The following is a 12959-nucleotide window of genomic DNA, read 5'->3' as shown; positions in this document are numbered from 1 at the left end:
GGTGCTGGGAGACATGGGTGGGGGCCTGGTGGTGGGTGCCCCTGCACTGCTGTGGGGTGGGGGTGGTGGGGAACATGAGTTGGACATGGGTGGGGGCCTGCTGGCAGGTGCCCCACAGTGCTGGGGGGTGGGGGTGGTGGGAGACATGGGTGGGGGCCTGGTGGAGGCTCCCCTGGTGGGTGGGGGTGGTGGGAGACATAGGTGGGGGCCTGGTGGAGGCTGCCCCTGGTGGCTGGGGGGTGGGGGTGCTGGGAGACATGGGTGGGGGCCTGGTGGAGGCTGCCCCTGGTGGCTGGGGGGTGGGGGTGGTGGGGAAAATGAGTTGGACATGGGTGGGGGCCTGCTGGCAGGTGCCCCACAGTGCTGGGGGGTGGGGGTGGTGGGGAACATGCGTTGGACATGGGTGGGGCCTGCTGGCAGGTGCCCCACAGTGCTGGGGAGTGGGGGGGGGTGGGAGACATGGGTGGGGGCCTGGTGGTGGGTGCCCCTGCACTGCTGGGGGGTAGGGGTGGTGGGAGACATGGGTGGGGGCCTGGTGGAGGCTGCCCCTGGTGACTGGGGGGTGGGGGTGGTGGGATACATGGGTGGGGGCCTGGTGGAGGCTGCCCCTGGTGGCTGGGGGGTGGGGCTGGTGGGAGACATGGGTGGGGGCCTGGTGGAGGCTGCCCCTGCACTGCTGGGGGGTGGGGGTGGCGGGAGACATGGGTGGGGGCCTGGTGGAGGCTGCCCCTGGTGACTGGGGGGGGTGGGGGTGGTGGGAGACATGGGTGGGGGCCTGGTGGAGGTTGCCCCTGCACTTCTGGGGGGTGGGGGTGGTGTGAGACATGGGTGGGGGCCTGGTGGAGGCTGCCCCTGCACTGCTGGGGGGTGGGGGTGATGGGAGACATGGGTGGGGGCCTGGTGGAGGCTGCCCCTGGTGACTGGGGGGGTGGGGGTGGTGGGAGACATGGGTGGGGGCCTGGTGGAGGCTGCCCCTGGTGGCTGGGGGGTGGGGGTGGTGTGAGACATGGGTGGGGGCCTGGTGGAGGCTGCCCCTGCACTGCTGGTGGGGTGGGGGTGGTGTGAGACATGGGTGGGGGCCTGGTGGAGGCTGCCCCTGCACTGCTGGGGGGTGGGGGTGGTGGGGAACATGCGTTGGACATGGGTGGGGCCTGCTGGCCGGTGCCCCACAGTGCTGGGGGGTGGGGGTGGTGGGAGACATGGGTGGGGGCCTGGTGGTGGGTGCCCCTGCACTGCTGGGGGGTGGGGGTGGTGGGAGACATGGGTGGGGGCCTGGTGGAGGCTGCCCCTCATGACTGGGGGGGTGGGGGTGGTGGGAGACATGGGTGGGGGCCTGGTGGAGGATGCCCCTGGTGGCTGGGGGGTGGGGGTGCTGGGAGACATGGGTGGGGGCCTGGTGGTGGGTGCCCCTGCACTGCTGGGGGGGTGGGGGTGGTGGGGAACATGCGTTGGACATGGGTGGGGGCCTGCTGGCAGGTGCCCCACAGTGCTGGGGGGTGGGGGTGGTGGGAGACATGGGTGGGGGCCTGGTGGAGGCTGCCCCTGGTGGCTGGGGGGTGGGGGTGGTGTGAGACATGGGTGGGGGCCTGGTGGAGGCTGCCCGGGCACTGCTGGGGGGTGGGGGTGGTTGGAGACATGGGTGGGGGCCTGGTGGAGGCTTCCCCTGCACTGCTGGGGGTGGGGGTGGTGGGCAACATGCGTTGGACATGGGTGGGGCCTGCTGGCAGGTGCCCCACAGTGCTGGGGGGTGGGGGTGGTGGGAGACATGGGTGGGGGCCTGGTGGAGGCTGCCCCTGGTGACTGGGGGGGTGGGGGTGATGGGAGACATGGGTGGGGGCCTGGTGGAGGCTGCCCCTGGTGGCTGGGGCGTGGGGGTGGTGTGAGACATGGGTGGGGGCCTGGTGGGGGCTGCCCCTGCACTGCTGGGGGGTAGGGGTGGTGGGGAACATGCGTTGGACATGGGTGGGGGCCTGCTGGCAGGTGCCCCACAGTGCTGGGGGGTGGGGGTGGTGGGGAACATGAGTTGGACATGGGTGGGGGCCTGCTGGCAGGTGCCCCACAGTGCTGGGGGGTGGGGGTGGTGGGAGACATGAGTTGGACATGGGTGGGGGCCTGGTGGAGGCTGCCCCTGCAATGCTGGGAGGTGGGGGTGGTGGGAGACATGGGTGGGGGCCTGGTGGTGGGTGCCCCTGGTGGCTGGGGGGTGGGGGTGGTGGGAGACATGGGTGGGGGCCTGGTGGTGGGTGCCCCTGCACTGCTGGGGGGTGGGGGTGCTGGGAGACATGGGTGGGGCCTGGTGGAGGGTGCCCCTGCTGACTGGGGGTGCAGGAGGACATGCGTTGGTGGGCAGTAGTGCAAGTTGACATGTGGGTTGGTTGGGGGTCATGGCCATGGTGGATGGTGTGCCTGCAGGACATGTGCAGGGTAGGCCCCTGTGGTGTGAGCCACCTGCAGGGGCCGTGGAGGGTGTAGAGGGAACACCTGGGAGGACCCACACGTGCAATTCACGTGTGGTGCTCCCCGCGCACCCCTGTAATACACGTACCCTGATGGAATCGCGTGTGGAACTTCCCGCGCACCCCTGGAATACACGTACCCTGCTGAAATCGCGTGTGGCACTTCCTGCACACCCCTGAGATATGCTTACCCTGCTCGCACAGGCCCAATCGTGTGTTGGAAATTCCCGCGCACCCCTGAGATACGCGTACCCTGCGTAAATCGCGTGTGGCACTTCCCGCGCACCCCTGAGATACGCGTACCCCCAATCGTGTGTGGAAATTCCCGCGCACCCCTGAAATACATGTACCCTGCTGAAATCGCGTGTGGCACTTCCTGCGCACCCCTGAGATACGCGTACCCCCAATCGCGTGTGGAAATTCCCGCGCACCCCTGAAATACACGTACCCTGCTGAAATCGTGTGTGGCACTTCCTGCGCACCCCTGAGATACGCATACCCCCAATCGCGTGTGGAAATTCCCGCGCACCCCTGAAATACACGTACCCTGCTGAAATCGCGTGTGGCACTTCCTGCGCACCCCTGAGATACGCGTACCCCCAATCGCGTGTGGAAATTCCCGCGCACCCCTGAAATACACATACCCTGCTGAAATCGCGTGTGGCACTTCCCGCGCACCCCTGAGATACGCGTACCCTACGGAAATCGCGTGTGGTACTTCACGCGCACCCCTGAAATACGCGTACCCTGCTCGCACGGGGCCAATCGCGTGAGGTACTTCCCGCGCACCCCAGTGATACACGTAGCCCGCTTGCCGTGCTGGTACAGGGTTAGCGCAGCCCTTTGCGCTGGATTGGGTATATTGATGGCTTTTGTCTGCGCGAGAGGCGTTCTTGGGGGCGTAACTGGCGCTGCTGCAGGGTCGCTGCGCCACTGTGCGCCACGGCTGGTTTTGGTGGCTGGAATCCATGAATACGCTGTGCGCGGAAATGGATTTTAGCGCACGCGGCTGGCGCAGGGATTCGCACGCGCACACTGTGCGCCAGCCGCGTGCGCCACTTGTGCGCTGAATTCTATGAATTACCCCCTAAATCTGTTAGCCTATTCACAATAGGGTGATTAGCTTGAAGACATTGTTGAGGTCTGAAATAATTCCGTATGTCACTCAAGCTTTTGTATTTCTATCAGTTTTTAATTATCTAAATGTCTGCCCATTGTGAAAAATGACTCCAAATCTCAGAGGCGGTTCAAGGGTTTGTATTGATTTTTTTGTGGGCCCTAGGGTGTCCCTCTCACTGCCGTCTTGTTTGGCGCCTCCTCCCTAACACAGGCGTTCCTGAACCAAGTTGGTATATACAAAAGGTTAACCCCTATTGTCTAAATCTCTGTTGCATGCTAGGTATTAGGACCTAAAGGAAGATTTGTCTTTTCTAGCTAAACTCCCCCAGCAACTTCCTAACTTTTCCTACTCTAACCAGTTGTTAGTGTACTACTAGGATTCAGGGAATTATGCCTGACAGACACCCTGATGGATTAAATCCTCCAAACCCGATCCCTCTCATCTCCCTCCCTTCTACTCCCCTTCCTCGGCTCTACCCTCTTCCTCTCAGTAGCGGATGCAGCTAGCCGCCCCCCGCCCAATCTTCTGTCCCGCCGATGTCTTCCACTTCCTCTAGGCCTCGCCTGCACCCTTTGATGTTACTCCTCCCTCCTGTTTACCACTCGTATCTTCTTCACGCTATTACTCCCTCCTCCACGCTACTACTTTCACCTCCATCCTATGGCTCCCTTCTCCCCACTACTACTCCCTCTTCCACACTACTACAAATTCCTCTGCACTATCACTCCCTCCTCACTAGCACGCCCTCCTACACACTACTACTCCCTTCTCCACACTATTAGACCCTCCTCACTACCCCTCCTACTCTCTACTACTACTCCACCCTCCTCTCTACTCAGACACCCTTCTTTCATTCAGTATGAGGCACACCACATTGACTCCTTACACTAACTTCTCTAACCACACTTTCCACACAAACAAAAACACACAGGAGTATCACTTTTACTCTTTAACCATTACCTCGCATTCTCCAAAAATCATCTCTACACTCCACTATTCCTTCCTCTCTCCTGCTGGTCTCTTGGTCGTACACCTTTCCCCCCCCTCTGACCTCACCCGAATAGCCCACGCTTCCTGCTTCATGTTGCTTCCTTATAGACCCCTTCTCTCCTGTTATATTGGTCTTCTTTCCCTGTCCAATCTGGCCCTGTCTTCCCCATCTCCCCATCCAGAGCATGCTAGCAAAATGAAAAGACATAAGTAACAGGCTAAGCCCTCTATGTTCACGCAGGTCCACTGAAGAACAGCAATGGCGGCCCGGGCTGGCAATTTTTCCTGTCTGGAGACCGAGTCTGTGTGCCCTTGCAGTTATTACACTTGAGTTGGGGGGTTCCGGGAGTTCCCCCTTTTGTCCCTGGTGGTCTAGGGTCTTCCTGACGTTTTGTGTGAGCTCGCTGGTATCCTTCCGGCTGCCCTGTGTAGTCCTTTTGTTGTCCACATATGGACGAAGTCTCTTGCTGCAGCTCTCTTGTCCTTTGCTAGGCTTGTCTAATGGTATGCAGTGATAATAACAAATGGAAAATAACGAACAGCAATTTGATCTAAATATTTATAACAAAAATAAAAGTCGATTTATTTAAAATATATATGTGGGGTGGGGTAAGGGGTTAAAACGGGTGGGGAGTGGTTTGGGGTGGAATTATTAATGAAGCGAAATAGGGGTTTAGAGAGGGGGACCCAAATAAAAAATTAAAGTATTCAATATTTGTTTTGTTATAAATGTTTAGACAAACGTTTTGTTCGTTATTTATTGGTTGGTTATAATCACATGTAACCTGGTCTAATATTGCAGCGTGAAACTGCATGGATGCTGTGGCTTTTCTTTTTCTTTCTGGGATTCTCTTTCTGGGATTGGATTCTGGGATTCTCTTTCTGTGCAGCTGATCAGTGTTGATTGATGGTGGTCGGGTGTCAGGCTTCTTAACAGGGATGCAGGGCAATGGAACTGGATTTCCTTAGTGATCATTTTTGTTTTTTGTTCAAGTGACTTATCGCCAAAAGAAATGGAGAAACACTGGTATGCATCTTGTAATAGAGGCATGGCTTGATCAAATGTGGATTGCACAGAAACATGCTATCACTAGGGGCGAGGGGACAGGAATTGGGGCCCTTTCAACTGCCACTGTCTACCTCAGAGATAAGACTGGCTCTGGATTTCTCTCTGTTAGGCTTTCAACCCCGGCTGGGAGGTGCTCCCCATGTCCTCTTGAATACACACCTGCACCCTTTCTCCTAAGTCCTCTTTGCCTTTCCCCTCACTCTTTTGGGTAACTGATTGAGGATATTGGGACAGAAAATCTACTTTGGCTTGTCTGGTGCCTGCCCTGTGTTCTACTGAGAATGAAAATGGTTGTAATGCCAAGAACCACATCAGGATACATGGATGTGTATCCTTATTCCTAGCTATACAGACTAGTGGACCATAATCCGTTACCAGTGTAAACCTTTGGTAGGTCAGACAGCATCACAGGCTGTAAACTTTCCATTTCATAGCAAGAGCTTCCGGCCCGATTATGGAGTAGCTCATCTCTCGGGGAATGCAGTTTGAAGCTGATGCAAATTATAGGTTTCTCCTCTCCATTTTACACGTGTGATAGCACTGCTCCCAGCCCAACCGTAGATGTGTCGGTCTGTAGAATGAACTGGAGAAGTCCGCCATAGTTAGGACTGGGCTTCTACATAAGGATTTCTTCCAAATGTGAGGTGGGCTTTGTCATCCCAGTCGATATCAGAATACCTCTTCTTCAATTTGTCAGTCCAGGGACCTGTTTCGGATTTGGGACAAATCAGTGGTAGCATCCCACTAACCCTAGAAGGGCCAGCATGTCCTTCTTCGTGACAGGGATGGAGTACTTGCTTTTTGCTTCGATTTAGACCTTCTGGGCCAATACATAACCATTTCCTACATGGAATACCACATATTTGACTGAGGACTGGGCGAGATGACAGTTGAGTTGGTGGTCAGGTGTGCTTTCCTCCATTGGTTGCAGACATGCATGAGATATTGCAAATGTTCCTTCCAGCTTGAACTGTACACCACAATATCATTGAGGTAGGCTTTGGCGAACATGCAGAAGGTTGCCAGGGCCCCCTGTATTACAAATGGCAGGACTGTGCACTGAAACAGGCCCTCTTGAGAGGGCTTACATCGGTCAGCCTCCTGTGCTCTATAGGTTAGTGGAGAGACAACCTCAGTGATTGCATATGGTCCGTGCCATTGAGCCAACCATTTTATTTGCTTGGTTAGCAACAAGACCATCACTTGGTCTCCCTCTTGGAAATTGCATAGCTGTGCTTCTCGATTTTATGGTCTTAGTGGAAGGGTACCACAATGATTGGTAAGGGTTGTAGAGGAGCCATGGGTACATCATCCGTAGAGGGTTTCTGGCAGATGGGGCAACAGGCAACTTCTAACAATAGTTGGTTCTAAATTACTTCAAGAAGGCTTGGTTAGAATTATCCCACTGGATTCTAAATGCCAGACACCTGGGGCTAGAGAAAACACAGAAGACACTGCTTAGCCACCTCTATTGTCCAGGAGTATATGCAGAGACCAAACAGTTTTGTGCCTGTGCCCCATCTGCCAGAAACCCTCTCTGGATGATGTACCCAGGGCTCCTCTACAACCCTTACCAATCATTGTGGTACCCTTCCACTGGATCGGTATGGATGTAGTCGGCGCACTTGAACCCTCCAAATCAGTCAACCAATAAATCCTGGTCTTTGTCAACTTTGCGACCCGATCTCCTGATGCTTTCCTGGTGTACAGTGACACCACCAAGGCAATAATAAAGGTGCTTAACCCATTTTTCAAGAGTATGGGTTTAACGCAGAAATTCTGAAACAGGGGAGTAGTTTCATGTCAAATCTAATGAGAGAAATGAAAGAGTTGATGAAGCTCTGACCTTGCGAACATCCGTTTATCATCCTGACACAAAACATCTTAGTAGAACACTTTAGCAAAACACAGAAACACGTTCTTGGGAAGTTTGTGCCAGAAGATGGTGAGAGCTTTGACAATTAATTAGAAGGGGAATAGGGGAATAGAAGAAGCAAAGGGTGGAGGCAAGATCAGGAGGAGTGAAACATCAGAGGGAGAGAGGACTGGTGGAGGTGTGAGACAGACGATACAAGGAATAAGTGAGAGTGGGCGTGATAGAGGAATCCTGGTTCACATAAAGTGTTTGTAAGGTGCCATCCCTTACCCCTGTAGTTTGCGAACAGCTGGATAGAGTATGGACAGTTTGGAAGTCCCTGCAGGAGTTTAGACAGCCAGCGTCTATTATCTTTAGTATAAGCCAGTGTTCAAAACAACAAGGATTAACATTTAGTAGCACTAACCTTAGGGAACCTCGGATATGGAAGAAAGTTCATTACAAAACAAGAGAGGGGCGGCCCTAGTGCCCGTCAAAATTTAAATAAAAACACTTGAACCACCTCAGAGAGTTGGAGTGGTTATTGTGACACAAATGCCTTGAGAAAGAAAGCATTTTGCGAAAAAGTCGAACTCTCTTTAAACAATATGACAACAGATCTGTTTTTCTTTTCTCATACATGTTCTGTGTAAGCAAGAGTGATAATGCAAGGGCCGAAATACTATTACGGGTTTTCTCATATGAACGCCATGACCTTGTTTAAAATTCTCAAAATAGAATTAGATGTTCATATGCCTTTTTCATCCATGAATAATCTATTCATTCTTCCATCTCTCTCTCTACAGCAACAAACTCCTTCACTGGCAAGCGGTTGGCAATTCCCGGTGTCGAGGAACATGGAGGAAGGTGCGCAGACTGGAGCAGTGTTCCTGTCCCGTCGTGCACAGCTTTATTTTTACATAACATGTTTATGTAACAGAACATTTAAGTAACCATACAAACTGTTCAGACGTCAAGTTCGTTTCACATACAAGAAGAAGCTGGGGAAAGCACAACTTCCTGCTCTATACATGCGAACATGTAGCATTTTATTTTTGTATTTCATATGTATCATTAGTGACATGGAAGCCGGTCAATAATCTTGTTAGTTGCCAAGGACTGATTTTTGGATCCAAGCAAAGCCTCATGAGTATGTCAAGGCCAGGGCAATAACTATGTTGTTTACTGGCTCCATGTTCAAGTAATGTTACTGGCATCTGACTGTGCCAATGTTGTCCTCGCCCCTCTATGTGTCCTTCTCTGAGACAGTTTTCTGTAGGGCAAAAGCTACCCCTTACGCCCTGCAAAGTAGTTAGTGTAGCTCTCAACAGGGTAATGTGTGAACCAACGCATCTTATCCTCTGGCATTCCGTAGCCCACGTCAACCTAAAAGGAATTTCATGAGCTCTTGTTGATGCCTGGGAGCTACATGAAACCTGCAGAGTAATCTCGCAAGACTAGAGGTCATCAACTGAGTTCAAGAAGGAAATGTGACTTGCCACAGTTAATTCAATGTGCTAAGGACCAGCAAGCTGGGATGGATAAGAACTTCCATCCTGAAGGTGGTCGTAGAACCCTTGTACTTCACACTTTTCCATATATCTGAGTCAGTCTTTCTACTTACTGACTGATTTGCATTCTGCACACCTGTTTGGAGCCGTAGCGGCCTGACATGTACTCAATAGGGTCCTCGGTGAGAGCTGATAGCAGGCACACTGTGCTGGGTGGGGGCGGGGGCACTTTTGAAGAAAGGGATAGGCTGCACTAAAGTCTGCAAAGCCTCTGCATCATTGAAGGAGAGGGTGGCCCCCAGCACATCATATTGTTTCCTAGGAGATTGTTCTCACATGGGGGCGGAGCCTGGCCTCACAGCCACACCATTGATCTGTGCGAGCAGCTAAAGGCCGTCACCAGACTAGCATCCTCCTGGCAGAGGAGGTTTAGAGATGCCTGGCCTACTGCTTACTGTACTGTTTCATACAGTGTACTGGAAAGAACAAAATTGCTTTGGAAGCTTAAACCACCTCTGTACATTTTATGAAGACAGAAAATACCTTAGGCCACAAAAAGGTACCTCACTCAACTTTTGAAATCAGTCTTCGGAAAAGCAAGTATGTGTGTGATTTTTGATTTACAGGGTGTTTCTTTTAGGCCTGGAACAACAAATCCAGGGGAATATGGTTTGGTATTTCTGAAATTGTGCAAGATCGTTGTTTACATTTACTGTGTTGCACTGCCTTCTCTGGCATCATCGGTCCTTGCTAGAAACGATCCTAAATGTTACAGGATACAGGTATTGGTCATAGGAATGGGGACTAGCAGTATATAAATACTCGCATATGAAAGCCCATGGGCAATTAAGGTAGACCAGTGTAGCTGTCATATTTGTCAAACGAACGGCGGATTCCTACAGATGCAGGGCCAGAATGACTTGGTTTTTCAGGCACCAAACAGTGCAAGTGTCGTGTATAGTGGGATATCCCTGTGGCTCTGAGGCAGGAGTACAGGACTTAGAGGGGCTGGTTTCAGTGGAGAAAAGGCGTGGCAGCATTTTGATGTCAGGTGTTGCCCTTTTGCTCTGAGACAACCCCTTAAGGGATTGCTAGATACCTGCTGTGAGGGACTGAAGAAGCATTAAGAAGAAACAGGGATGAGGAAGGAAACCATGAAGTTCAAATTCCAGATTTTCAGGGATGTTGACAGAGGAGTTGCTAAGGGGGGTGGGGGATCTGAGGGGGCTTATAGCCCCGGGTCTTTTGTTTGTAGCCCCGGATAGAAGTTCGGGGGCTACAACCAAAAGGCTAGCTAGCCCCGAGTCCTGACATCAGCATAGCCCCAGATCATTTCCAGACCTAGCAACACCCCTGGATGTTGACGCAGAAGCTTTGTATGAAATGCTATTGTCTGCTACAGTATTGCAGACCGAGTTTCCAGAGGCCGGCAGGACACGCTACCATCGTCTACAGAGGTCTGCAAAAGTTCAATAAACAGAAGCAGCTATCATGTTCAGCAAGGTATTACAGGTTTAAGCCACAGCAAACCACACCGCTGTGAACCAGTCACAATAACTGGTGTTGTGCCTTATTGACACTATGTTGTTTCCATTCGCATCATTGGTTTGGGCTTGCAGCTAGGATAACATAATAGAGCAGACCTACATCAGGCATATTGCCCCCCCCCTGCAGAGCAAGCCTTGCAACAGAGAAACAATCCGTTCCCTTTAGCCATTTAACATTCTTTTAGTTACGGCAAGTGTTGCAAAGTTATTTTCATTGTTGTAAATTGGGATGTGCTAGGCTAAAAACAAGAGAAATAACGTTTTTGATTAAAAAAAGCAAATCAACATGCAATCTTGCAACAAAAAGACTTTTATTAGTCTAAACCGTATTTTTGGTTGCTGGCTTTCAAGAACATATGAATTGTGTCCTTGTACACCAAGCAGAGATTGCACTCATAGTACACGTTTGGTTTTAAATAAAGTCCTGTCCTTCATGAAAGTGCATCCCGAGAGCTGCGAATTAGCACTGCCTCGTCTCAGCATTGGCAGAGCGAATTATGAATGAAAAATGAGCTGTGCCTTCACAGACATAAGGCGCCCAATCCTGACCTCACGGCATGAACTCTGCACGTGTCTCCAAACATTGAGGCAGCACTTGCTCCCGTGGACTTCAGGGCGCTTTGGGCACCACGACCATTATATACTAGGATTCCTAGTCTAGGAAGGGGTTCGAAATAGGCATCGTGGGTTTTATCTTGTACAATCTCATAGACTAAAAACTGTCAATTCATACTTTGAGCTTTTCCAAATTATCTTTTTACTTTGGTCCCTGATGTTTTTAATGTATAAACATGTTCCTAATCTTTCATGAAAATTCAGATGGTCAAAGTTGAAAAACATAATTGTAAAAACATTGCCTGAAAGATGAACCTGTAAAAGTAAGATTTTCATGAACTTAAAACAGCATATTCTTTAAATTACCTTTTTAATGTACACATATGTATCTACCGTGTACACCTATATTTATATTTAATGATAATGTATTATTCACTCCTTAGTTTTCGTTAGCATTGTTTCAGGTATTGGCTAGCACAGATGTTATCAATACACACTTCCTTATAATTGTTGTATATTGTATTTATCAAACAATACTTTGTGTGTATGCCCCCAAACACGGGGTGTTAGGTTGAACTTTGACTTTGTGGTTTCTGTTTTGCTAAACCAAAGTAAATACATTTGGTTTTACTCATTTTTTTGTTTGAGAAACAGGGAAACAGGAAAAGCCAGTATTATAATTTGGTATTTTATGCTCACAGGTGAAAGAATACATTTTTCATATTTGCTTAGTCACACATCTATCTCATTTTAATAGGCAGAGACAATAGCTATAAGAAAATATTGTGATGATTGTTTTCTGTGCGGAAACGGCTCTGTGTTTCTTGACAACACAAACAAGTCACACGTTTTAATGCAATGCGTTCATGCAGACACATCATTATTTTATGAAAAAGCAAGAGATGTTATACATGATATCAAATGTTTTACGAAGGAAAATATGCCAAGAGTATAAGTCTTGAATTCTGATATTTCTATGATAGTGCAGTTAGGTTATACATTATTCAATAATAAGTCATTGAAGGTATAGTGCAGACGTCTATGGGAATTAGAAGATGCATAGACACTGACACATTTGCAAAACCATGCTTTCAGGTCTTGCCGATGCTCCTTACACGAGTTTGCAGCAAATCCGCCGATGTTTGATTTTGAAAAAGTGGCAAAATGTGCCTACATACAATATTCATATAATGTAGTCCCCACTTGACAAAATCCATTCAGGGTTGGTCTATAATCTTTCTGAGAACTTTTGCCCACATTCGTCAAACGGCAACAAAGCCATCTAAAAATGTTGTGACCCCCTCTAATTTTTCCCCCTCTTGAGAAAATCCCACCAAACTTTCCCAAAACATTTATACCTAGATCTAAAATCCTTTTGCAAACATCTGTGCAGATTTGTCAAATGGCACCACATTTATAAGCCTTTGCAATATTTTGGGCCCCCCGCGCACCTCTCATTGTGTTTCCTCTTGACAAAACAGCACCACACTTTGCAAAACCATTCACAATCAGGTGTAGAATACAATTCCATACTTTCATACAGTTTCATTGAGTGGCGCCAAAGTTAGAAGCCATCCAAAAACTGCTTTTCACCAACCCTGTAATGCAGAAATAGGCATAGATGTCCCCGAACATCTCAGATGTTTGCGAATATCACAGGACTGCCCTGGACATCCAGACTGTGCGTGGACATCGGAGAAGGAACACCACCCGTTTGTTGGCAATATCCCATCCCATCCTCATAACCCCTCACCTCCCTAGAGATTGTTTGATTAGTTTGACAAGTGCAATATTGTGTTTTTTTATATGTTTGTACCGTGTTGTCCGTGGAAACCAGCCTGTGTCCCTGAATCTAG

General features: G+C 50.3%; 1 protein-coding gene across 1 annotated transcript in view; it reads left to right on the top strand.

The window, feature by feature from the left end:
* The window catches only part of SBSPON (somatomedin B and thrombospondin type 1 domain containing), a 248080-nt gene extending 236347 nt beyond the window's left edge, over nt 1–11733 (top strand). Inside the window, exon 5 of the mRNA XM_069621210.1 lies at nt 8297–11733. Coding sequence (XP_069477311.1) covers nt 8297–8414 — 118 coding nt within the window. The 3' untranslated portion in view covers nt 8415–11733. The remainder of the gene's footprint in view (nt 1–8296) is intronic.
* The last annotated feature ends 1226 nt before the right edge of the window (nt 11734–12959 follow it).

The sequence above is a fragment of the Ambystoma mexicanum genome, chromosome 5q, assembly GCF_040938575.1.
Source record: "Ambystoma mexicanum isolate Mex_15411 chromosome 5q, UKY_AmexF1_1, whole genome shotgun sequence".
NCBI lineage: Eukaryota > Metazoa > Chordata > Amphibia > Caudata > Ambystomatidae > Ambystoma > Ambystoma mexicanum.
Note: the sequence above shows the minus strand (reverse complement) of the source record. Positions and strands in the feature narration are given on the sequence as shown.